General features: G+C 42.1%; 1 protein-coding gene across 1 annotated transcript in view; it reads right to left on the reverse strand.

Moving 5' to 3' along the window:
• Positions 1-325: 325 nt before the first annotated feature.
• The window catches only part of SUSD4 (sushi domain containing 4), a 73,128-nt gene continuing 48,030 nt past the window's right edge, over positions 326-25,423 (reverse strand). Inside the window, exons 4-9 of the mRNA XM_067294678.1 lie at positions 22,254-22,433; positions 19,549-19,737; positions 4,355-4,546; positions 3,752-3,896; positions 1,660-2,045; positions 326-514 (exon numbers count right to left, since the gene is read on the reverse strand). Of these exons, the coding sequence (XP_067150779.1) occupies positions 486-514; positions 1,660-2,045; positions 3,752-3,896; positions 4,355-4,546; positions 19,549-19,737; positions 22,254-22,433 (1,121 nt within the window). The 3' untranslated portion in view covers positions 326-485. The remainder of the gene's footprint in view (positions 515-1,659; positions 2,046-3,751; positions 3,897-4,354; positions 4,547-19,548; positions 19,738-22,253; positions 22,434-25,423) is intronic.

Consider the following 25,423-nt stretch of genomic DNA (forward strand, 5'->3'; position numbering starts at 1 on the left):
TAACATAGGAAAGTCAAAGAGGATCTTTTCCTCTTTTTGCATTTCAGTTCTATTTTTTTTAACTTATAAGGATTTTTCATAAACTAGAGGTCCATAGATCATTTAAAGCAGTCTTTATAAGCAAATATACATACTTTGACATGCTTTTGTGAGGCAGTTAGTATCAAAATCCAATAGTATTTCTACAGAACCATATGACTTTCTGCGATGCAGATATACATTTCATTTCTAAAAAGCCACAGTTGTTCTTCTACATCTGCTCTCATCAAATCCCCAGGATTCATTCATAAAACTGCTGTTCCAAATGCTGATGCTGTTATCCCCACTGTGGATTAAGATGTGCACACAATCTGGTGACATCATCATGTGGAAGATTGATAGGTAAGAAAAGACCCTCCGCAAATCCTTAGTCTTTTCTATCTCTAAATGCTCCTGATTCATTTCACCCGAGGGGGCGAAGCGATGGTGACACCTCTCTGTGCAGGCTAAGGCTCTTCTTCCATCAGTGGAATTTCTAGAGAAAAAAAAAGGAACTATTGATTACTGATTGTAACTTCCCTTTATACTTGCTGAGTATTATTAACAATTCTGCAAGTATATAAAAGGGTATTGCAAAAATCTAAACAATACATGCTGTTTCCCATTCTAAACTCATTTTTGCTATAAGGCCTACATGAAATTAATCTACTAAAGCTACCCATATTTTCCCAAACAAGTTAAGCCCACAAAAACCTAAATGTAAAACATCCTTTCTACTACATTAGTCACTGAATCAGCATTCACAGAGTATCCAGAGACTTTTACTGGCATTATTGCAATTTCTCCCTCCCCCTTCTAGCTGCCCTCTTCACCTCACGATGCCATTAAAAGTTAGCCCCAACTCAATGATGCAGGAGGACTTCCTCCACCCAGAGCTTCACCCACATTAAGTTTAGGACATTATGCTTCAGCCCTGCTACTGATAAATCACACAGATATTTGTTTGCCTAGTGACTCCCCATGACCCTTGACAGCAGGACTAGAGCCTTTTAAATGTTTCCAGGCAAAGCTATCTTTCCTTAACACGCTGAGGAGCACACCACAGGGCTCTGTTAGTACTAAATGAAGTGGTATCAGTACATGCTCATGTTTGATTTAGATGTAAATGATAATACATGACAATCTTGCTTGGAAAACATGATCTTGTGAGCATGTTCCCCTTGTATTGCAACTCCCACGTCCAAGTTCTGGCATGTAACTAAATGCGGACGTGCCTTAGACACTGAACAGCTTCCTCTGTTGTTCATGCAGACATGGTGAGCTTGTTAATAAAGGCTGCTAATTTTGGCCAAGTATGAAAGCATGATTTTCTTTGTTCTTCAAGGAGCAAATCCTCCTCTTTGCTGTGAAAGCCAGCAGGGAGCTAGCAGGGAGCTCCCTACCCATGGGGAGCCAAATCCTTGCACTGCAGCTAGCAAGGGGACATCACCAACGTGAAGCAGTATGAGCACTGAGTAGTATGACTGAGCAGTATTTTTCTTTTTTTAAATGTCCATATTGAGATGCGGACTCTGTAAAAAGTAAGAGCAGGTCAGCTGTGCCTATTCCTGCTCTGAAAGGACACACAAGTGGCTGCTGTTTATTGACAGGACACATGCAGCGCAGCTACACAGCACTCACCATCGGCGATATCAACCCGCGGACTCATGGACACAGCCTCCCCGGCGGTGCTGTGGGATATGCCCGTCCTGTCTGCAGCCGGAAGCGTGCCCGCCTGGCATGCTGGGGGCGAGTATAAACTTTGGAGGAGTTCAGAGGAGCCCGATATACTACCACAGGTCTCAAATTCACTGGGCAGTGGGTCTGTGATCCTGGGGCCGGGATAAGCTGGCGGATTCTGATCTTCTGCCTGCAAAAGGTGCCCCTGGTCTGTTGTGGCAGCAGAGTATCCAGGTGCCAGAGCGTTCAAGCCACTGCTCACAGCTTCATCGTAGGAAGGCAGCATGACAGGAACGCCGTCCACCACCACAAAGTCAGGGTCGCTCGTGGAGCCCTCCTGGTGGCCTCTGCGTCAAACACAGACCCGTTATCAGAGAGAGCTGGGACACGGCAGCAGCACCCCAAGGCAGCCACTGAACCAAAGCTAACGCAACACTTGCTAATCAAGCAAAGTGGAGCTACTGGGGCAATAATGTTTGCAGGAAGGTTTTCTTCACGGGCTTGCAAAAATCTGTTCAGACTGACAGGTGGAATTTGTTACGAGTGGATAAATAAAAGCAGTAAAGTGAAGCATGGTTTAGAGAAGGGAAGGAAAACAGGTGCATTGAAGAGATAAGGAGCATCATTTGCCGATCCATGCACAGTAAATACCATGGATATAAGATTACAGAGGCAGCTCACCAGTCAGAAGTGTGTGAAACCCTGGAAAGACGTGTACTAGAGCAAAAGGGACAAAGTGCTTACAGCACATGTAAACAGGCACTGCGCTGACAGTTACTGGATGACAGGGCTTTGGTGGTCAGATTTGTGGCCTCCTTCAGGTCTTACCTTCAAAGGATGAGTGCCTCCTTAAACAATACTAGACAGGCTTTTTTAAAAAACAAAACAAAACATTTTATTATGTTGGGAAGGTCTGTTAAACCCTAAAGAATCTATTTAGTAGCAAACTAAATCACAAGAGAGCCCTAGCAGGAAGGAATTGGTCCTACATATTTTCAGGAGATGAGAACATCTGAAAAGAGGAGGATAGAAGGCCATTTCAATAAGCTAGACCAGTACAGGCTATAAGGCTACTCCTGGAGCAACCCATTATCCTAAAGATCTTCCTTGTTATGTGTGTATTTGTATACTCCCCATACACTGTATATATATACATATATGTGTATAAATTTATGTATTATTTTATATAATCCATACACATTTATGTACACATTTATTTAAATATTAAGATCACCAAGCCCTTTCTGCTGCATTGGCACAGGGGCATATTTGCTGACTTACGGCTTTTTCATCTCTCCTTTTTGCACATGGTAGAATAGAGACACATGAGAAAAAGAAAGGGCAAGAGAGAAGCAAACACACAGTTGAGGCGCCTAGCAAACTGAGCACACACTGCAAACTAGGAACAAGTCTAAACCCATGTACAGTACTAGCTCACTCTGTAGCTTTACCTAAAGCCTAGCATGGCTGCCTTTGTTTTCCAGTTGTAAAATAATAATACCTACCTACCTGTTTCATGAGGAGTACTGTGAGATTCAATGTTCATAATTGTACAGTATTTTATGGAAACAAAGTAAGATGTAGGCGATCTCTGTGAATCATGACAAAAATAATACTCTTGAAGGGAAAACGTCCTCAGGCAGTTATGCTGAATTTTTATATAAATTTGTCCAAAGGGAAAAAGAAATTCTTTCTTAAAACTTGCATTACTAAGCCCACAGTAGTTAAAAAAAGATTCCCTTACCACCTGAAAATCAATATTTTAAAATACCGCCAGATATTTTTACAAGCAATAGCAGCAGTTCCCAGTATTAGAGCTATAATTACTCCCACAGCGAATGTGGCCAACTCTGCCCCTTATCTTCCCTGCAGAAAGGCCTGCTGTGGGTTTCCGGGGGTGTCCTTCTGCACCGGCAGATCAGGGACTTCTGTTCGGCACAAGAGCAGGAGGTATTTGCCAGGCTCATGTGCCCTTCTGCTTCCTCAGCCAGGAGCAGTGCATGTCAAAACTCAGTCAAGGTCCTCAACCTTCAGAAAAGAAAACAGTACAAACCTTGGAAGGAAATGTGTCTTAAATTTGGTCTGGAACATCCTGGCTAAAATGACCAGTAGAAGTACTAATAAAACACTGGTAGCAGTAAATGCCACTATTTTCCATGTAGTCAGGAGGGTCTCCTGTGTATTTGGCCAGGTTTGTTCTGTAACAGAATGGAAATACAAAGAGCAGCGTTTGATTGTTGCTGTTGTCATTTCCTGTTAATACTTCACAAACATTCAGAAGTGCCAGTTAGGACACAGGATCTTGTAACATATGTTGTATAAGCACACACGAATCCAATCCCAGCTACTAAACGCAACCCTGCCGGCAAGCTGCCGCAAGGGGCTGGACCTTGCTTTTTTGCCATCGCTTTTTTTATACATGCAATCATGAATTTATCTTATTTACACACACGCAAAAAAATATCCAGAAGACATTTAAAAATACATTTGAACAGCTAACTGTTGAAAAGGCTTAGGATCAGCTAAGATATACTACATTTAATGGCATCTTAAAATGAATCGTTCGTCATGATCGACGGCAAATTTACCAACAAATTTACTTCAAAACCAAGGGATTACGAGGGGAATAGAAGCAATGGCAGGACTGCCCCGTCACCTGTTTTGACACAGTACACTTGGTAGGAGGGGAACCACTCTCCGTACTGGCACGTGATGTATTTGTAGTCGTTGGTGAGGGTGTAGCCGGGATCGCAGTAAAACTCGACCACGGTGCCATGGTTGTAGCGCTCGCACGGCCGCGGGTGGCAGATGTAGTCTCCGTGACTCACCATCGGAGGCAGGGGGCACACTTGGGCACGCAGACAGACAGAAAAGGAGAAAAAGGGTTAAGGAGGGCGACCGCCGACGAGCTTCAGCAGCAGGGTGTCAGGGTGCCGAAACACCCGGAGCGCCCTGAGCGCCGGGCGGGAGAGGGCTGCCGCCGGGGGCCCGCGCATTTAAATCCCTAAATACGTGTGGTTAAAAATAGGTTTGCTGTAAACTGTGCAGCGAGAGATGCGCGACACGGACTACTGCTTCCGCAGCTGCAGGCCGCCTCGCTGAGATGTCGTTGAGTTGGGCCCAGCGTGACTCTGCTCTCTCTAAGCAGCCCTGCTGGTTCCGGGGGGATGAAGCAAGGCGTCAAACCGAACGGCCGCCGGGGCCGAGCCTGCGTGAAAGCGCAGGGGTTACGCCACGCCGTGTAAAGGCAGAATTTCAACATAACACATGAAACGCATTGCGGACGCTGAGGCAGAAACTGCAGACAAAGCGATGCCCTCTCACACTGCTGCCTGGGCGAGCGACATGGAGAGCTGAGAGAGCAAACTCCAGGAAACAGCAGTGGGTGGAACCATTTCAAAGCAGTATTTTTATAAAAGAGGAAACTTCTTTACTAAACAAGTACTAGTTGATCCCTATTTTGTTACGTGTTCCTAACACAGGGAGAAAAAAAACCCCACAAAAACACAGAGTGATCATTTCTAAAATGGCTACACACTGACCCAAAAAGGGCTTAAGTTAGCTAAGCGGGTTGTTTTATTTCCCTTCTGAGTAACTAACTGGATCAGTGCCCCATCTACAGGCTGTTCCCGTCACTTCATGCCTCCTGCATGCAGGGATGACCTACTGCATTGATTTAAATAATGAAAATGCCATTTCTCTGAGGAAGAGCCTTCCCAGGAATTACAATTCTGCTGCTTCTCTCTGTGGATCTTGTTACATGAATAATGCATTTCATAAAAAAATACACAACAAGACATTAAATGAATCTTCAAGAGCGGCTGATTACAATGTGCAGCAATGACTGTTCCCCATCCCCTGGAGACATGGTTTTGTTTGCATTTTCACTGGCAAGGCTTAATAATAACTTGAAATCACAGAAAGTAATTCACAGAAAAATTCACATCCTCAATACTCTGCATACTTTCCAAAGTCTCCAGACCCAGGAAAAAGAGGAATGTTTTGGGGGGAAGTCAACTCAAGATTGAAAACAATTCTTAAGAAGAGGGCAAAGGTGTGACACCGAAATAGCAGGAAAGATGTCTTTTGTCCCTATCACAGAAAATTCCTCTCTTAAAAAGAAAAAAAATCAGTGAAAGCAACAATGCTGGCCTATCACCAGGAAACCTGCTATACTTTTATTATCTACACGTATAGCATGCGAACAAAGAAAGACAGCAATCTAAATTCACTTTCTTTGCAGCTGATTTTGGCAAGCCATGACAGGCTGCAAGAGCCGAGCTGATGCACAGTACCTTTCTGGCAACAAGCAAAACACAGCACAACTTATCACAGAGATCAGCCGCTCAGAGCAGCACATTTCTCATCTCCAGCAATGCCACCTGCTGCCTCTCCTGCCACACAAAATCCCTAACCTATTAATGCCATTAAGGGCCAAAGCAATCTTCTCAATAAAAAAGCCTTAGTGTTGGTCTCCCAGCAATGTGGATCAGCTCAGGAATGACAGATTTCCAATCAGATTAAAAACAACACACTGTGGGTACAACCCAGATATGGAGCTGTCAGCCTATTTACAAATGGGAGACATATTTTATAAAACCTGAAAACAAGAGCGTTAATCGTAATGTAGGGTATGTCCCTAATGCTAAAAACAGGTGCCACCTTTTCCACTAACACCCTCCATATTTAAAGGGAAATGATCATGTGTTAGTGCTGCCTGGAAGCTTTTGTAAGCACTGCTTTAAAGCTCTGTAAGGCATTAGTCACAAATTAGAAGTATTAATGAAACAGAGAAGTATTAAATGCTTTTTTCTGACAACAGCTCTTTTATTAAACACTTAATGAACAGCAGATGCAATGGAGCAGGTTTAAAAATGAGGGAGCTGAGCTCAATTGAAACAGTGCTCTGTTCTGCTATCAGAATCAGGGGTTTTCACTCACCTGGGGTATCTCACCACGGCCTGTGAATTTTATGTTAATCCTGTTTAAGAAATCCTCAACATTTGCATGGGAAAACTGTCCACCAGGTCCCTTTGCAAGCACAATGATTAACGGTTCAGAGCCTTTTTTTCCTAATCAAATCAAATGGGATACATCCCAAACAGCCACAGATGAGCTCGTTTTGAGCACCGCGCAGTTGGTCGCATGCCCTGTTGCTTTCACAGCCCACTCCATTTCCACCATCACCCTGGCCCAATATCTTTTAAAGTCAATGGAAGGACAGCCATTAAGTGGTCTTAGTTCAGATCCCAGAAAAGTGAGATGATTAAAAGCAAATCTGGGGGGCTGCAGAGCACTCCTGGCTCCCAAAAGACGGAAGGTTTTTAGTGCAGGGGTAGTCATCTTGCAGGATCAGATTCCCTACTGCTGATATTTGCTTAGCGTTAGGTGGCTGTTCAAGTTCTCCGCAGCTGTGCAGACTGTGTGTTTCTGCTGCTTCTCAAGAATGTTAGATACCAGTGTAAGACACTAGTTATATAGATTAAAGGAATATACCAGATCAAATATGGCCTAAAACTCAGCTAGCAAACCTGAGACCACTGAAGTTTATCCAGGGAAGATAAAACTCAAGCATCCTCACTGATTATCCCTTACTGTATTTAGAAATTACAAACCACAGACCTCAGGCAAATGCATCGAACTCACAGAACGAAAATAACCACAAACTGATTAAAATAAAAGTGTATCTGACAAGTGCGTTTTCACTGTCAAAGCCAACAGCAATACAAACAATAAAAAAAATAGAGATAAGTGAATTCTATTTCAGAAATTTCTTGCAGCTTAAAAAAATTTAGGTGCTGTTCTTAAACAGGACACCATCTCTTTAATGCCAACAGATTTCATTCACTTCATAAAGCTTCTGAGACTTTAATAAGCTAATTACAACATTCAGCATGGGTAATCCAATAGCATTTTCTGACAGCTAACATTAAAGGACCACATGTATGTATCCTTAACTTTGGAGCCTGTCAGAGGGATGGACATAATTCACATAGTGTCTGCTAGTGATTTTGCAGCATGTGACCCTGGATCTCAGAATCAGCCTTTATAGAGCAATTGACCACTGACTGTAAAGGATTTATTTTTACTGTGGGGGACTTGCAGGCACTTTATAGTGCAGCATTTTCAGTTGAAAAGCTGAATCTTTAATCAAAAAGAAAGAGCAAGTGTATTTATATGGCAAATAAATCCCTCCTGAGATGCTCAACACTACTGTTACTCAAGGAAGCTGAAGGGAGGAATTCTTGGTTTGATTTGAGGGCCTTCCCCTACTGCTCCTACGAGCAGTTGCAGCTAAGGACTCTCCTGTGAGATAAGCCATGGGCTTTCAACTTTGACTGATTTTAATGAAAGATTAGTGCTTGCAGGAAGAGCTTGGAGCAGAGGACCCATGTCAGGCTAAAAGAAGATTTTTGTAACTAAAGATGACAGAGTATGTCCTGCCTCAAAGCGTGCCTACAGCCAGGGCCACCCTTCCATGGGCCACCCCGAGGTGCCAAGCCCTGAGCTTTGCTTTAGGAGCTGCAGCTGCCACAACGCAGGGCCACAGCAGCCTTGGCCAAAGCAGTTATTGTGGCTATTTCAGCAACCTGATCACATGAATGTCCATGCGTGTCTGTAAGTCGTTTACAAATTACTAATTAAACATAGCATTTTGCTTTGTTTTCGAATGGCAGGGGAAGTGGTGGAGAAATGAGGGTTCCTTAACTTTTGGGAAGATTAAGGACTCCTTTGTCTGTGGTACAAAAATACCAGTGAATAAAAACAAGCCACAACTGCGTCGCCCCGGCTGGCAGACAGCCCCACATGGCTCCACAGCCGCGCTTGCATCCTGTGCGCCCTCACCTCTCCAGGAGCCACACTCACTGCCCATGCACGAGAGGGAGAAACGGGCTTTACCCCGTAGCGTCCCCAACCTGCCGTGGTCAGGCAGCTTCTAACCTCAGCCCGGAGGGTGCTGCAGTAACTCTGCACTGTTGCCACTGAAAGGGCAGGAGGGAGGGAAAAGTTTTGGCATAAGCATATTCTCAATTAACATTTAGGGCACTGAATAAAGATGTCACGGCTCTTCTCAAAAGACAGTGGTAGAAAGATAACAGCAGAGTTACAGATATGTCCAGTGCTCAAAAATGTAATTTTAGCCAATCAATCCGTTTGCCTTCTGGCTACTGGGTTTATTCTTTGTCAAAGTAGGCATGAGGTAAACTATTCAGGTTTTGCCTAGCTTTTGCCAATGACACAAACAATAAAACCAAAAATGTCTTGAAATACAGGGCACTTAAAAATAGGTGGTAGGAATAAGCAAGAAGCCTATTTTCCACCTTCGAATTTTTGCACCATTTGTTTTTTCTCTAGCCACTAGTCTGCCTTTCATGTAAGACACCAGTTTCTCGGTTAGCCAGGCTAGCAGAAAAACCCAGAGCAATGTCATTTTCTGTTTGACACAGGGATGGAAGAGTATCGGCAACATTTGCACTTCATCAAAAATAAAGCTTCTTAACACACTGTGAATACCTGTTTATTATGCAAAGGGTGAAAAAAGATTAAGATAAAATTTTATAAGAATGACACAGGTGAAAATTGCACTTCACGACGTGTGAGGAGAACACTGGGGTATATCGCTAGACAGTAATCTCAGGAGTTTAGAAAGTGCAGGCATGCCTACAGTGGACTCGTCATCTGGTTTGTGCACAAACTGGAGGAGAACAAGGATCCTCCTGGCCCGCGTTTGTCATCCTTGTGCATATCACGACACAGATTCACACCAAGAGACTGGACACCTGTAAGCTGCCTACTGCAAGTCTTTGCTACGGCCCCAGTGTCCCTGCATGTGAGAAAGGCAAAGCCCTGCAGGCCAGGCCAGGCCAGGCCACCATTTGGTGCCACGGCAGTGCCCCAGGCAGAAGGAAGAAGATGGCAATAGAAAACCAGGGGGAATTTCTCTTTTCTTCCAAATTCACCTCCTACGCAGAATTAGTTTTCTTGTGATGGAAACACACAGGAGTCCTCAGTCTTCAAACTACTCTTCTAGCTGGCTAGTTTTATGTTCCTGCTACCGGCTGTGGTGCACGCCGCTGAGATGGATGTACCCAGCTGCAGTGCACAGAACGTCCTCAGCTCCCATGCATGATAAATGAGGACAAGGTATTCAGTAAAGGCTCTCTATCGCTCCAAAGCACAACCTCTTACTTCCCTGGAAAGGGCATTCAGGGATCCATATATTAATATTTCTCTTCTCTCATTCTACTGCTTGTCTCCCTGAACTCTGCCCCTCTCAGGCCTCTCCTCCTCACCCTGCATGTAGTCAAGGGGCCAGCTGGCCAGCTGCTAATGCTCTCTCTGGCCGCAGGACAGGAGGGCACAGTTGGGAGCTAGAATTGTTTTTCACAGAATGGCATTTGCATGTCAGAATGGCTATAATCTGTAATTCAGTTCCAGTATATTGCATATGGATATTCGGCTCCACTCCAAACAACGTTTAATTCAACTCATTATTTACTGCAGGACAACCCAGCAGTAAATTCCTCAACAGTCAATTTCCTTGACTCTTCCCATTCAGGATGGCCTAGTCCACACCTGAGGCTTTGCTGGCTGACTTCAAGGTCCCCAGTAAGGATCTTTTTCCATACAGTGCCTTCCTACAAACATATATATGTGTATGTAGGACTTCAAAATTCATTTTTTAAGGTAACATAAAAAATAAAGACTATGTTTTTGCCTTTTCCTGCTTCTTTATGAATACTGTGCAAAAGCTGTTTAATTCTAATATTGAAAAACAAAAATTCCCACTAGGTTGTCCAGTGGGACTGAAGAAACAGTGTTGGAGTCAACCAGTCCATACCCAGTTGAGAAGAAATTAAGAGGTTTGTTAAAGGAGGGAAGTAGCAAACCCACTTGCTTTAAAATAAGCCATGTTAAAACATCTCAGTCTAGAACAGCTGCTAAACAACAATTTATTTCTAACCAGACTCTTCTGAATTTTGAGTAGAAGAGGAAACTTTACAAGAGTAACTTTACATTTATCATGAACATCAATATACTAATGATACACTTCTGTAACAAAGGTTGCCAGCATTGTGAATTGAATAAGTGCAGATTGCAGCTGCACTGGAACAAGTCAGAAAAACCTTGTGTCCACTGAATTTGTGTTTTGAAAGTGAAGACATGCTTTGAGGAATTTTCCTGATTATTCCCACAACAAAACAACAATAGTAATACCAGAATCAAAATAACAGCGGAAACAACTACATGTCCACTAATATATAAAGTAATTACTATTAAGCCTGATAGCAGACATGACTTAAAGTAACAAAGGTACAGGATGATTATTTTGAACTCTGAAGTTGCCAGCAAATGTTATTGGTTTTATTCACCGAAAGCCTACAGCAAGAATTATTCAAAATACTATATTTTTGGCCAATAATTTCCAAGTTCTTTTCAATCTCCAATTACTTAACTTTCACAATGCCATCTACATTTTTTTCTTCTGAAAAAACACCTAATAGTTAAGTAACTTCTTCTAGACCATTGAGCAAGTCAATGGCAGCTTGGAACATAACCCTGGTCTCCTGACTCCAAGCTGCTTCTTCTCGCCCCTGGACAAACTTGCCCTAATTTTGTATCAGTTGCAATAGCACCATAAGCCTTTCAATGTTCACAGGGAGAAGCACTTTTCACCTTGCAGAAAGTGCAAAACGAATTGAATAATTAAGTTTTTAAGGAAAATCTGCTTCTCTTTTCTAGCTCTGACAAACACCACCTTGCTGGAAATTGCTATCACTGACACCAGCTGTATGAGCCTAAATGAGACATTATAAAACTAGTTCCAAGCCTATTTTAATAATAGCTTACCATTAGCTAATTCCTAAAGGGAAACAGAAGGTGATTTACAATCATTTATCCTACACAGAGCTTCCTTGTTCCCGGAGGTACAAATTATGGAGTCGGTTTTGCAGTTCCAACCAGCTGAATTCCCACAGACCTTTCAGACTGATATTCACAGTCATCCTCAGCAAAGCTGCCATTAGCAGCACAACAACCTGTGAAACGTAGCTCTTCATGCCCAGATCTGTAGTTTCAAATGCACTTTGCAATATATACACAATGAAGCACACCCCAAGTGATCTTTCTCCCATAAATTATAAGTTAAAATGTGAAACTGTTATTTAAACTACAAAATTGGATTATGAGCTTGCAACAACGGAGAGCTAGGAGTTCGTTTAGCAAAAGGTCCATAATTACCTTTAAGGAAATATCTCTGCTCATTATTCACATGGGAGTGCTTGGAGCACTGCAGTCTCAGAGCAGATACCATCTTAGCTTTCTTCATCACTCTCTCCTAGCTTTGTCTCCTCCTTTTCTCATGAATGATTGGCTTTATAATCAGTAATGGCCCCTTTAAGACTTTGAGAACCAGGCACTGAATACTCGGCTTAATTTCTCAGGCCCAAGATAGGTGTGAATGTGGAGCCAACTCCTTGCAATTATTTTTATACAGATTTCATACCATTAAGGCATCTTACTGCCTGGACTCTAGCTGCAGTCAGGTACTGTGCTCCAATGTCCAAATGTTATCAATCAGCTGCATTCAGACAGAAATAGTGACAAATGCCCAGGCTGGATTTCCATTAAAAAAAATCCTTCCTTTGGTTGGCTAGTGGCAAGACCATTCCAGGAAGCCTTTTCTACCCAAGCCAGTGATTTCTGCTGTGTACAACAGATCATAAACAAGGCCTGTTGTATAGTGACTGGTGATGGGGATGCTTACGAGCTGACTGCATTCGTTTAGTTTAATTGGGGCCTGCACAGACACCTACCAGGAAGCAATCAGAGAGCTTTAAAATAAGTCATCCCTTGGGTATTTGACAGCTGTCACAGGATGACCCCAGAACTGGAAAAGGCCAGGGGAAAAAAGGCCAAACAAAATGCAGTGCTTAAAAGTACAGCTGCGGTGGAGGAAGGAGAGCGAGCTGACGGGAGGTTGTGCAAGGAGAGCAGACAGATAAGAGCACCTGCCAGGGTGTTTGCAGAAGCCAGAGTTTCACTGTGAGCTGGCCCCTGGGGGCAGTTTTATTTTCACCCCTTTTTAATTGCTCTTTCCTCTTTGCTTACAAGGAACAATCCCTTGAGCTTTGGAAGTCTGCCTGGGTGTCACCTCCACCAGTCGTCGGGGGCTGAGGGAGGGAAGGGATGCTAAACCCAGCACCTGAAGGGATAGAAGAGCTGTGTCCTAGGGCTTAGCTGAAGGCTGAGGAAATCAAACCATACCACCTGGGAGAAGGAAAAACACAAGGCCTCATTCCCAACAGACTGATACTAGGAAAAAAAAAAGGGGGGAGGGGGAAAAGCAGCTGATCTTAGCACCGTAATGCCATAAAACCAAGACTAGGGAGACATGCAAGAGTACTGTTTTTAGCCTAATTATTAGGGGTTTGCCTATACTGTTTGGTGAAACAGCCACATTTGAAACTTTGATTCCTATGGCTGAAAGTGAACAAACCTGCGTCGCAAGGAGACCTTCTGATGAACAGACTCTGTAGCTACAGTTCCCACCATTTGTGGAAGAGCTTCTCTGATTGCAATAAGTAGACAAAGTCAATGAACATGTCCATGAAGCACGGAGCTATTTCTATTTCAAATTAGAAAACATAGCATGCTTTTCCTTTCAGAGGAGCCATGCCAGATAAAATTAAAGATTAATATTATGGAACAGCCCTCAGGAGGAAATTTTGTCTGCTTTCCCCCATCTAATCCTCAGCATACTTAGAACACTGTGGATAAAATACTACATGCATCTGGCAGCTGACATGAAACTTTAGGGCAGAAGTTATGGCTCCATAAAAGAGTTTGGATGTCTGGCTGATTTTGGAAATGCTCAGGAATTTCTGAAAGGTTCACAGGTGACAGAGCAGGTGTAAAACAACCATTTACATGGATAGTCCTGTGCATCATGCAGAAACAGAACACACAAGAGAAACAGATTACAAGTCATTGTTCTGTTGCCTTTCTTGAAAAACTATGAACAAATGCTTCTGTTTCAATCACAGCAAAGATGAAAGAAGATTTCTGCAATGCAAAAAAGGAGCATTCACTCAGAAATGTAATAGTATTTATCTTCTTCAAACACTGTCTTCCAACTGGAGACTGTTCTTCAAACCCTTCATTCCTTATAACCAGAGCAGTAAAATGACCAGTTTTGTATACCATTCTGTCTTGAAATTTTTTTCTTGCTTTCTTTCTATTTCACCTTACAAGACATCTGCTGGAATTAAGTGGTTGGATAATTATTAAGCAGTACATCCACAGGATACTGTAACTTGTCTGCCTAGCAGTTCAGGTAACTATTCTTGTTCTGATTTCATTTCTTTTCCACACCTCTTCATTTGTGGATTAAAGTCTACGGATGATTTACAGCATTCCCCAACAGCACAGAAACTCAGACAGTCCCAGTCATCTACAAGCAGCTCTCTGAAGTGTTCAATGTGCACTCTGGTATAGGTTGGCTGGCCATATGTACCATATCTGCAGTCTCAGGTGATGAGCAAATTAACTACCTACAGCGCAGAAACCCTCAGAATTACTCAGTGATATTTTTTTTTAAAAAACTCTCCTTTTAAATTACTTCATCACATCGGCTTTCTAAGACTCTCAGTCACCCCAGGGTAAAAGACTAACAGCCTATTTCATCCTTTGACCATCAAGGTAAAGGTGTCACCAAGGTAAAGGGTTGCCAAAGTAAAGGTGTTTACAGCTATTCCTGGCTGCTGCTATTTTAGGATTTACTGCTGATTGTCATTTCTAAGGCATATTGCTCTAGGCAGTAAGAACAGTCTGAAATTCCACTCCCGTCAGCTATTAAAAACAAGGCTACTGATCAGTCTTACGGTAACATTAACTCAAGTTAACTTGGATGACTTGTTTGCTATCTTGTGGCATTTACTTTATTCTCTCTGCTGCATGCATACTGAACAGCTATAAACACAGAGCAGAATCATGCCATATACCTTGCTTGATTTTTTCATACTATGGCATTTCATAACCTGCTTGTATTGCTGCCCTCTGGTTCCTCTGCATGATTTTTATCTGCTGGAGATCCGATGCATCAACATTATGTTACCCCAGGATATGCATCAGTTTGTCATGTTGGAATTTATCTAAAGTCTTCTCAATGTCAACAAAAATACAGAGAGAGCAATCCATTTGTACTAACGCACAATATCCCAGGCTTAGCATTGCTTACTTTATTCTGACTCCTGGATGCAAACTGATTGCAGACGGACTTTCATCTTTTTTCTCAGTGTATGTTCCATCAAGAATTCAAAATATTTCAAGGGTGTGGTTTATCAAATTTAGAGCTCAGTGTTGATCACAGTCTTTGGGCTTGGTAATTTTAGTATAGCAATGAAGATTTTGAAGTACCTTGCAACTGGTTAGAAAGTTTAAACTGCTATGTTTTGAAATATGAAGTGGCTATAGCATTTCAACTGTAGTATCACCCTGCTCCAGTGCTCTTTAGTGCTTTTTACTTTCCTGGTTCCATGCCATAAATTATCAGACCTTCTCTTTTAGTATCTGTCTTCAGGTTTATGAGAATAATCATTTTTAAAGCTCTACCAGGTATTCTTGCCTGTTTTTCCAGAATGTATTTGTATTCATAGCATACTTTGCCATTTTTAATTCTCATATCACTAAAATCATCATTCTTTAGAATTTCTTTTTCTACCATTTCTTTAGAAATTTACTGATGTTCTAGCTAGGTTTTTGGGGGTTCACTTGCACTTTTTCTGACTTTGTTGTGCAGCCTTCTGCATTCCTTCCTTCTCCGGTCTTTCTCTATTAGCTTCTATTAATTTCAGGATCCTCTCTATAATCACTAGTTGCTTAGCGTTACATCTTTTCACCTCTAATCACACTGTGGTGGTTGCAGGTACCAGAGTTCTGAAATTCCTGCCCTTTTCTTCTGCGTTTTTCCTCTCCAACTCATTGCATCTCCCCTTTGAAGTTTACTCCTCCTGTTTGTTTCATTTTTATTTTGAGTGCTATTTTATATTCTTTGAAGCTGAATTCCCTGTGGATTTGAGATCTAGAACTCACTTGAGAACTATGTGGATATTGCGACATGTCAGACTTCTTGCGGCGCTGCTTCTGCGTCCGTCTGGGATGACGCTGAAACTGGCCAATTTCAAGTTAACAGGATTGTGTCTGTTTGCAAATTCAATCACCCTGTTTTTCCTTTTACTCTTAAATACTAAGCCAGCAATTCCCAATTACCCTATCCATACAACTGCTTCCTGAGGGTTTTTTTCAGCTCTTTAAAAGAACTATTCCTTACATCGTCTTGGCAGTCTTCCAAAGGACATAAGAGATTAAAATACCAAGTCCAGATGGTAAGGTGCGTAATCATATACAGACCATGTTCCCAAAGTACTAATGGCTAGACTTTTTTTTTTTAATTTCCCCAAATCCTGCGTAATGTCTTTATTCACCTTAAAGTAGCACATCATAAACATTTTGTAGTGCTATATGGCAGTCTGCTGTCCGTCTCATTTCTCAGACTTCTACACCAGTATATTTTCAAGTATTTATTCTCCTCTCTGATTCTTCCAATCTTTTTCAAAGCCATCCGATTTTACAGGCAGTTATTATACCTCACCTGGTAATCTTCCTCAATTTAAGGGGGATTTTTTTTTTCATCTTTTGCATATCTGATTTTACAGAAGGCACCCACTAACTCCCAGTACCTTCTACGGATGGATCATTAACCCCAAATTGTTACTTTAAAAATAATATTAATAAATAAATCAACATTTTCCTTAGATTTTTATATATCATTCTTGGAAATGTCTAAAAAGTTTCAGCATAAAAGGAAGTTCAAAAAAGTTCTGCATTCCATTAAAAAAGGATATTAAGAAAGTTGAAGATGTAAATCAAGGATTTAAAGGAGAATAAAATTCAATGTTAAGGTGCTTCAGCTTATCCTCTAAATGATTGTAAGAATTTCTAATATTGGTAAAACAACACAACTTCCTCTAACCTTATTCTCAGAAATATCTGAACCATTTCAGCTGAAGCATCCCAAATGATTCAGCTTGAGGCAGACACTCAAAAATCAATCTGAATGTTTTAAATTTGGCAAAGTTACAAGCATGTAAGAAGAGGATCTCATAACAGTAAATACTTGGCAATCTGAACTCGAGACGTCCTTATCTGCCTGAGCTGTAACAACTTCCCCGATCAGCTCGAAACAGCTGTTTCTGCGAAGCAACTGCCTAACGTTGCAATGTTGGCTGCACTTCAGTACCAGGTAAAGCAATTTTTATGCACTGTTGTGAATAAAGCAACACTGATTTTAATTATCAGAAAAATCTTCTTTCCTGAGAGCAAAAATTTCCTGAGTGTGAAACAGTTTCTCCCGGGGCTTCTGCACTTGGCAATATGGAGAAGCTGGAAGAAGCCTTAGCCAGCGTGCTGCAGGACAGAAGCCTGCGCTGGCTGCGGCACAACGAGTTACGTGAGCTAACTGTTCCTTTCCATCTTCAGTTATTTTGACTCTACCTGTAAAGAATATAAATGTCATCAGGTCCCTGAAAATACAAAACCCCAAACACAGCCGTACCACTGCTTTAGCGATGCAGTTCCCCCATGCAAAATTGAAGGTAAGCCAAGTAGTCCCTGGTGCAACCATTCATTTAAATTCATCTACATTCAGAATTTATGTGGCCTAAGAAAGAGGCAAAGTTTTGTAAGATTAACATAAAGCATTTGTGTGATTACTCACATATTTGAGAAATTCCTTCTGTTAAGGCTTAAAGAAGAAGAATATATTTCAAAATGAGAAAGCTGTAAGCAGAGCTGTTTACAGCAGAATAAAAGCTCTAAAATGGTTTACTACAGCTTCCTAACAACTCTTTGCTTCTAATCAGTGTCATGCTAAAATACTGGGCAGGAAATGTTATTAGGATAAATTTTGAATTGATCATGGAAATAAAGAAATGGAATTAATTTGTTATTTGCATATTTCCTCTGCGAAAAATACTGCTCAGCGAGGTTATAGACGACACATAGCAGAGCTGCTGGAAAAAGGACTTGCCAGTGGCGTGTGAGGTGCAGACTGGGCGCAAGGCACGGAGGGGGCTCTGCCCACTGATTAAGGTAGGAGATGGCAACCAGGCTCCTGGAGCCAGGTGCTCCTTGAATAAATCCCTTAAATGAACACTTTCAAATGAGAGCATCTAAAGCCGTTTTACTATATTTGGATTTAATGTAAAAAAATTCACTGCATACCCGCCGCAGCCTTCCTATGACGGAGCTCGCCAACGGAGGGGTCGGTGGTGGCCCTTTGGCGCTGCTGCTCCCCACGCTGCCCCAGTAACCTGGGAGCAGCCCCAAACACCAGGCACCCCCGCTCCTGTGCGTGATGAAGATATATGGGAGACCTAATCGTGCTCCCATTAAAGTTAATGAATTTTCCCAGGTATTTTGCTAGGAGCAAGAATGGCTGTTTGGACTTTCCCTGTGTTAAGTGAGGGAAGGATGCTCACATTTAACATTTTCTGTTCGCACACTTGAGTTACTGTATTTTCCTGCTCTTATCATCCTGACTGGAGACTTGTATTCAGTTTATGTAACAGTTATATTGTTTTGATTAAGTCAACAACAAGGCCTTTCTAATTATTTTAAGTTTTAATTTTCTGTGCTATAAAAAGCAGCAAATAAACCCTCTCAAAAATGGATTACATAGGGCTGATTTGTGCTTAAACTTTTATGGTGTGCTCACCAAAAAAACAGTCTCTTTGTTATGTCATCCTGAAATTGCAGAGGCATTCTTGAATTTTGGAAATTTAATTGTCAGTTAGAAATAAGAATCATTTTATTACTTTTGAGTAGTGTCTCACTTTGTTGATGCTGTTGGCAAATTCCTGCACTCCAAGAATGCTCAGTGTTTAGCTAAATGACATAAGCAGTAGCTATATTACTGTAATTGCTTTTAGCTAAATTCTGCATACAGATAGCTACCATACAGGCTTGAAACACAGCAAAAACATACTCCTTTTAGGGGTGTGAATGGAAAGGATGTATTTGGATTCTGGTAACCTCATGGGACGTTTTATTCAAGATGTGCTGTGAAGATGGCAGAAGGTAGTTTACAAGGATTTGCTAACATATGGAGTAGTCTATTCGGTATCTTTGTTTTAAATGTAAGGAATGCAAATATAAATACATGACAATATCCTCCATTTCAGCACTGCAGCTATAGTCACAGATTACTCCTGCTGGACTGGTAACATTTACCTCTAGCCTTTATGGTTCTAATCCACAAACTAATTTAACTCAGTCACTTTTGTTGCAAATCCTTCTTTAAGGTTAACTATTCCGAGAGACAACAAATATTCAAGAACGCAACATCATGTGGCACTGAACAATGTTTGCACCCTGACAGCCCAAAATAAGTCTGTACAGAATATTTTTTAGTTGAAAATGGATTTATAGCCGTATCTACAGATACTCAGCCCATCTGCTTGTGAATGTGAATTCCATAACTCCCTCAGTATTTTCATTAGAAAAGCAGTACAGAATTTACATTTTACAGGCAAAGCAATCATCATTGTTAATAACTTCAGCTCTTGCACTTAGGACACCAACAGAGCAAACGTTATATAGAAAACATTAGCAGTTAACTGCGCAGCGTACCGGAATAGGCTGCACACAATGCCAAATGGCTATGCTCTGCATGGCCTGCGCAAACGTTACACGTAACGGCACTACAGTTACAACCCTGAGTTAAAATCATATAGAGCATGCTGATCTTGCAAAATTAAAAGAAAAATGAACAAACAATAAGATGTTTACCTTCCACATCAAGGCACCTAGGTGGGCTATCTGACCAGATAAGGTTATACATGCACTCAAGGAACTCTGCCCCTTCTAGTTTATATCCAGGGAAGCACTGGTAATACACCACTGTTCCTACTGGGAAGGAGGACTCGAACTCTGATATGTTAATGTAACTATGAGGAAGAGCCAATGGCCTCAGGCAACCTGCAAATTAAGAAGAGGGAGGTATCTTTTATTATAAGGTGCTTATTGTAGTCATCTTAACACATCCTGCTTACAGTTCCTAAATTAAGGAGTGCAATATTTTTCATCTTCTCTACTCTGAATGGCATGCCTGCATAATCTCCCTCAGATACATATGCCTCATTACCCTGCTTCAAACACTTTTATTGTTTAGCCCACACATGCTACTAGTGTGGGATTCACTCGCAGCAAATCCGAGGAAGCTTTACTGAAAACTACAGTGTTTTGTTTCACAAACATTCACCAGTTCAGCAGATGGCAGCTTCCTTTTGAGGTAGAATCTTTAATAAATAAAGACTGTCATTTATATAAACCATGAGTTATATTCCTCCTCTTAAAACAGATAGTCATATAAACCACCTTTAACATTAAAACTGCTGCTGTGTCAAAGGGCACACAACAGCAAAAGATTTGCAGGTGGAATTAATGATTTTGAAATTCCAATTTAAGGAAGTCTGAAGGGATGTAGCTTACTATAAGCACTCACATGAGAAACACTGAAAGAGGTCTCAGATTTGTTTATCAAAAGGTACCTGTTACTACCAATAACTTTAAAGGTTGTCAGAGACTATCTTCTGAGGGACTTATACCATGGACGTTATTGACCCCTAACCATTAAACAGTCACCAACGATGTTTGGTGCAGTAAAGAGGAGAAAGCAACAGGAATGTAATAGATGACATGACTTTGTAACACGTCATTCACATATATTCTAAGCCTGTTTTGAGTTGGGATTTAGATAAAAGACTTTGTTTTATGAAAAAAAAAAAAAAAGAAACACTTTCCTCATGGCCTTAGAAATGACCCTCTTGGTATTAATTAATACTGTTGATTTTTAATTTTAATAATGTTGAGGAAAGATGGCTAGTAATCAGGGAATGACAAATATGTTATAAAGCTATGAGATGAATAGGAGCTGCGTTATAGCAACAGTTATCCATAAAGAGGTCTTTTGTCACTAGCAGGACCGCGTGCAGGACGTTCACGTAGCCCCTCATCGCTGTAAGCCTACGGGGGAAAGCAAGCAGACAAGCCTGAGGACACCTTGCAGGACGCTGCGGATGCCCAGCGGTGTCTAACCGAGCCGGGCGCTGCAGCACTTCCAAGCAGGGTGGCCCCGTCCTCCCGCTGGTCACTGGAGGGAGAGGGACGAAAGCACCACAGAACAGCAGAAAAAGCTCGAAAGCGTTTTGCAGCGCGCTGTACTACCCCAGCAGCGGTCCGGAGTGCCGTTTTGCTCGCCGTCCCTCTCCCCGCTCACGTGGCACCTGGGTCGCCCTGCGCAGCGGCGGCTGCCCTGCTCCCGCGCGGGTCCCTCCCACGGCCTGAGCGCCCGCTGGGCCGGCCGATGCCTCGGGGGTGGCTCTCAGCTGCTCTTTCCCCACTGCTCTGCCAGCGGAAAGGCATCCGCAGTGTCCCGAGGCTCCTGCCTCACACAGTCAGAGGGCCGAACCGACTACGCTGGCCGCCTACCTAGGGCAAGCAGGCAAGTGCCCACGTCAGTGTTAGGGCCTGACGGAGCGAAAATAAGAGCCTGGAGTTAATTCCGGGACAGGATTATGGAATTTGGCAGACTATGGCGGATACTGGAATCTGAGTTGCCTATAACATCCAGGTCACGTAGCTACAGCACTGCTGTGCAACTGATTTGGTAACTTTTATTAGCACTGCGTCTATTTTTAAAAGCAGTTAGTATTGAATATTGAGTAGCAGCTATGGATTTTGTTCTGTAGCATAAACACAGCCACAGGAGAAAGTAACAAGCCAAAGGTTACTTTTGCTTGCCCAGTTAATGCTGGCTTTCACAAAACGTGGACAGGTAAGAGCAGAGCAGGGGTATTTAAGTCCCATTCACTAAAGCTGGCCTCTCCCCAGCCATTCCTCACGGTTTAAGCAAAGCTGGGCTCTCATGCTACTGGTACTACTAATGGCTTTTCTGGACAAACTCATTCCTGTGTAAACCCGGAGGTCTCAGTCAATACCTATGGGTTTAATGAACTGAGAGCCTGATTAACAATCCTGCTAAAAACTCACATAGGGGAACAGATTCCGGCTCTCCTATGGCTGTGCCTGTTCCACAGGGCAAACAAAGGTAAATTGCATCTGGAAGCTTAAATCTTTTCCTAGTTAGTTGGTGCAAAAATGCCATTTCCCCATAAGATCTTTTGCTTAAATTCTGGGAAGAATTTAGTCTTGATTTATTTTTAAAATGCAATGTGTCTGTGTCAAATTTTAGACTAGCAAATAAAAAAGAAAATTTAAAATAACATTTTAAGTATAGGTACATGGAGAATGTGGCATCTTCTTTCCTGTAGTGAGCAATGGGAAGGAGAAATCCAAAATATCTTAGCATTATTCAAATACTGCACAGTTGGGCTTATAAGATCGCTGGTATCCTTACAACTGTAGAAAAAATATATCGGCAAACTATCACAAGGTGCATGAGCTATAAAAGAGGATGTTCTGGTGTACTAAACCTTGACAAATGGGCAGATTGTCCCATGTTCCATCGTCTTGACATATTGAAACCAGGTTGTCTAAGTCAGGGTAACGGATCTGGAAGCCTTCGTGACAGCTGATTATTAACTTATCGCCAGTCCTGTATGTCTTGTTATGAATCTCTGCATCTTCAACATGTGGAACAAGGCAATCTGTGACTTCATAAAAAAAAATATTAACTTAATTAAAAAAAAGCATGGCTAGCTATTCAATAATCAAGCGCTTCAGCAAAAGTTATCAGTTAACATGACTGCTCTGGTTAAGCCGCTTGGAGAAAATGCATTTCAGTTAATACACGCTTTCCCTAGTTAAACATCAGCTGCCAAGCCTATTGCATGGTACTGGAAGCCGATGGGTTACAGTAACAGCTCGTTCTCCTGGACTTCTTAAACAAACAAAATTAAGAGCGTTTAGGAGGACTGTTTTTCATTGTCTCCTTCCAGTCATCGCATGAGCAAATTACACTGCACAGTTTAACCATAGGAACGTCCATGCAAAGGCAAACTCTTTGACAGCGCTAAGGACAGGACAAAAGAAAAGATAAAATACAGATATGGCATGAGGAACAAAGGAAAACTGCACTTTGAGCAGCAAGAGACAGAATGAAAATCAGGCACATTTACTAGGGTTTACTCAGCTCCCATCCACAGTGCTCGCTACGAGAACGTCCGCACTTCAATCACATTGGCTCTGTTCTCAACCAGGTAATTTTCTGTGCCTGAATTCAAATGCCTTCAGAGACCCTGTTTCTTTACAGTGCTCAGCCCCACTTCATGTGTTTGTAAGAGATGATCAAGAATGGAAATGACCACAAATCTCTAGTGATGTACAGGCATGGACCATACGACCTATCTGTGGTATCTGCATCAGACACTATCTCAGCACATACAGCAGTGCCAAAGACACAAAAATATAAAATAAAAACCAGCAGACTGATAAATGAAACATGTGGAAAGTGGGAGGAAAGGGGGAGGCAAGCTAAAAAACTCTGCTAATACTGAATAATTAGGAGACAGGCAAGAAGATATGAAGGAATAGTACAGGTGACTCAAAGTTAATCCTCCTCATAAATGCAAAGTAAGATTAAAAGGAAAAGAAGAAAAACCCTAAATATTGGAAAAATATACTTGAAATTATCTGTTTGTCTGCCAGCAGCCAATCTATGACATAGTGATAAAAATTTCCAGACATCAAAAACCACGTAGCATTTCAAATAAAAATAAGAGAGTAAAGATGTTGTAAACCTGCTTTATACTGCTTTTCCATCACTTATACCGCAAAAAATAATGGTCTTCATTTAGGAATGCAATATTTATTAAAAAAAAAAGGAGTTTCTAAAGTCCCTTGAGACTTGAATACGAGAGAAAGTTTCTGCTAATTTCACGGGTAATTGTTCTAAAGAGGTAGAGGTGACTCTGAACTTGTATTTAGCAATTAATTGTGAGCATGCACAAAGTAAAGCAAAAGCAACAGCTTGCTTTCAAGTGGCTTGCTTGTTAGAAGCACAACTTCCAAGCAAGGTAAACTATGATTGAGCATGGTACAGGCAAACTACTAATAAAAATATATTTCATAATGTATTTCTTTATTTAGGCAAATGAGGTGATCTATTATTCTGAGAATATCTAAATTTGAAGGATACAAAGTGGGAAGCCGGCTGAAACTTATTTCCCTTTGTGCCTTCACATCGCAGGATTTTTTTTTCTAAAATACATTGTACTTAGCCAGCTTTTAGTATGAAACCTGGACATGCTATTAGTTAAAAATGTCACCATTTCCCTGGTTCCTCTTAGCTCCCTGACGGCTGCTGAAGGCAGGCAGAAGGCACCTCCTGCTCCCCGCTGGCACTCTCTCAGGCAGCCTGACAACCTGCAGCTGGAAGCTTTATTACAATTTATTCATGTATAAAATGCCCAAGCCTGGGAGGACGTGCACCCTCAGAGAAAGTTATAAAGGGCACTGGGCTCCGTATGTAGACATCATTTTCAAAGACAGGACAATCTCCTCTCTCGCTGCCACATTGAGCAGCAGTGGAGGCAGCCAAGGCTGCCCCGAAGATCGGCCCGACACAAGCCCTGCCTGCTGGCACCGGGAGCCACTGGGATCCCTCCGAGGGCGCGAGGGGCCACGGGGCTCCCGCTCTCCAGGCGCTCCGGAGGAAGCCGGGGACAGATGACAGACGACAGTGTCAATGCACCGCTCGCCCTCCCAGGATAACCGCTATACAAATAAGAGATGGATCTGCACACTGCAGTAAAATATGAGATTTCATTTTCAACGCAGGGGAAATGGAATCTGCAACAATGATCCATTTCGGTGACTTCATTCCCATTATCCCAAACAACAGCTCAAGATCGAATCATTTTAATCGGATAGATGTTGGCAGGCAACAGTGATAAGCTGCTCACTGTACTGTTATTCACCTGCTACATCCCGGCTGCCTTTGATAACAGGCCTATTGCAAGCCCCAGCTAAACATGAGACTAATGTATCCACAATATTACAGCTCTTCTTCCTGATGTCTTACGAGCAAATTGTTTCCTGTTGGCTGAATTTGTATTGTTTAGCACTTATCCACGAAGAGATTGAAGTAGCCTTCTCTCTGCAAACAGCCGGGTAAGATGGCACAAACTCTGTTTGGAAGAGCTGAGAATAAGTGACTGCGTTTTAAAATGTCTTGTCCTAGATAATAAACTGCTTTATTCTAAGTACTTCTCAGCAAATCCGTGGCAGCCGCTAAACCATTTAATGGAATACACGGTCCTTAACCAGCATCAAATAGCAATGGCTATGACTTACACTCTTTTCTGGCAGTTTTACATGATGTGCTTGTATCTACTGTGTAAATATTAAAATGAGACAGCCAAAAGAAAGCCCTAGTTGGGAACATGCTGCTTCTCTTCCAGGCGCACAGCAGCAGCATCCTTCATCCAGTGTGCCGTGGACCACAGCTCACCTTGGCCTGACTTTCACCAGGTTGCACACAGGGAATTTCTGGCTTTAGCAAACCACATCCCCAACGATTACAGGAGGATATTCTGTGGTCTGAAGTGCGATATTTCCTTGCTGAACACTCTGATCATGGCACTTTGGTCTATGTGCAAGCAGCGCATCATCTCTTGGGGTGGTTTCTCCCAGCTGGCGTGGA

This window comes from Apteryx mantelli, chromosome 3 (assembly GCF_036417845.1).
Source record: "Apteryx mantelli isolate bAptMan1 chromosome 3, bAptMan1.hap1, whole genome shotgun sequence".
Taxonomy (NCBI): Eukaryota; Metazoa; Chordata; class Aves; order Apterygiformes; family Apterygidae; genus Apteryx; species Apteryx mantelli.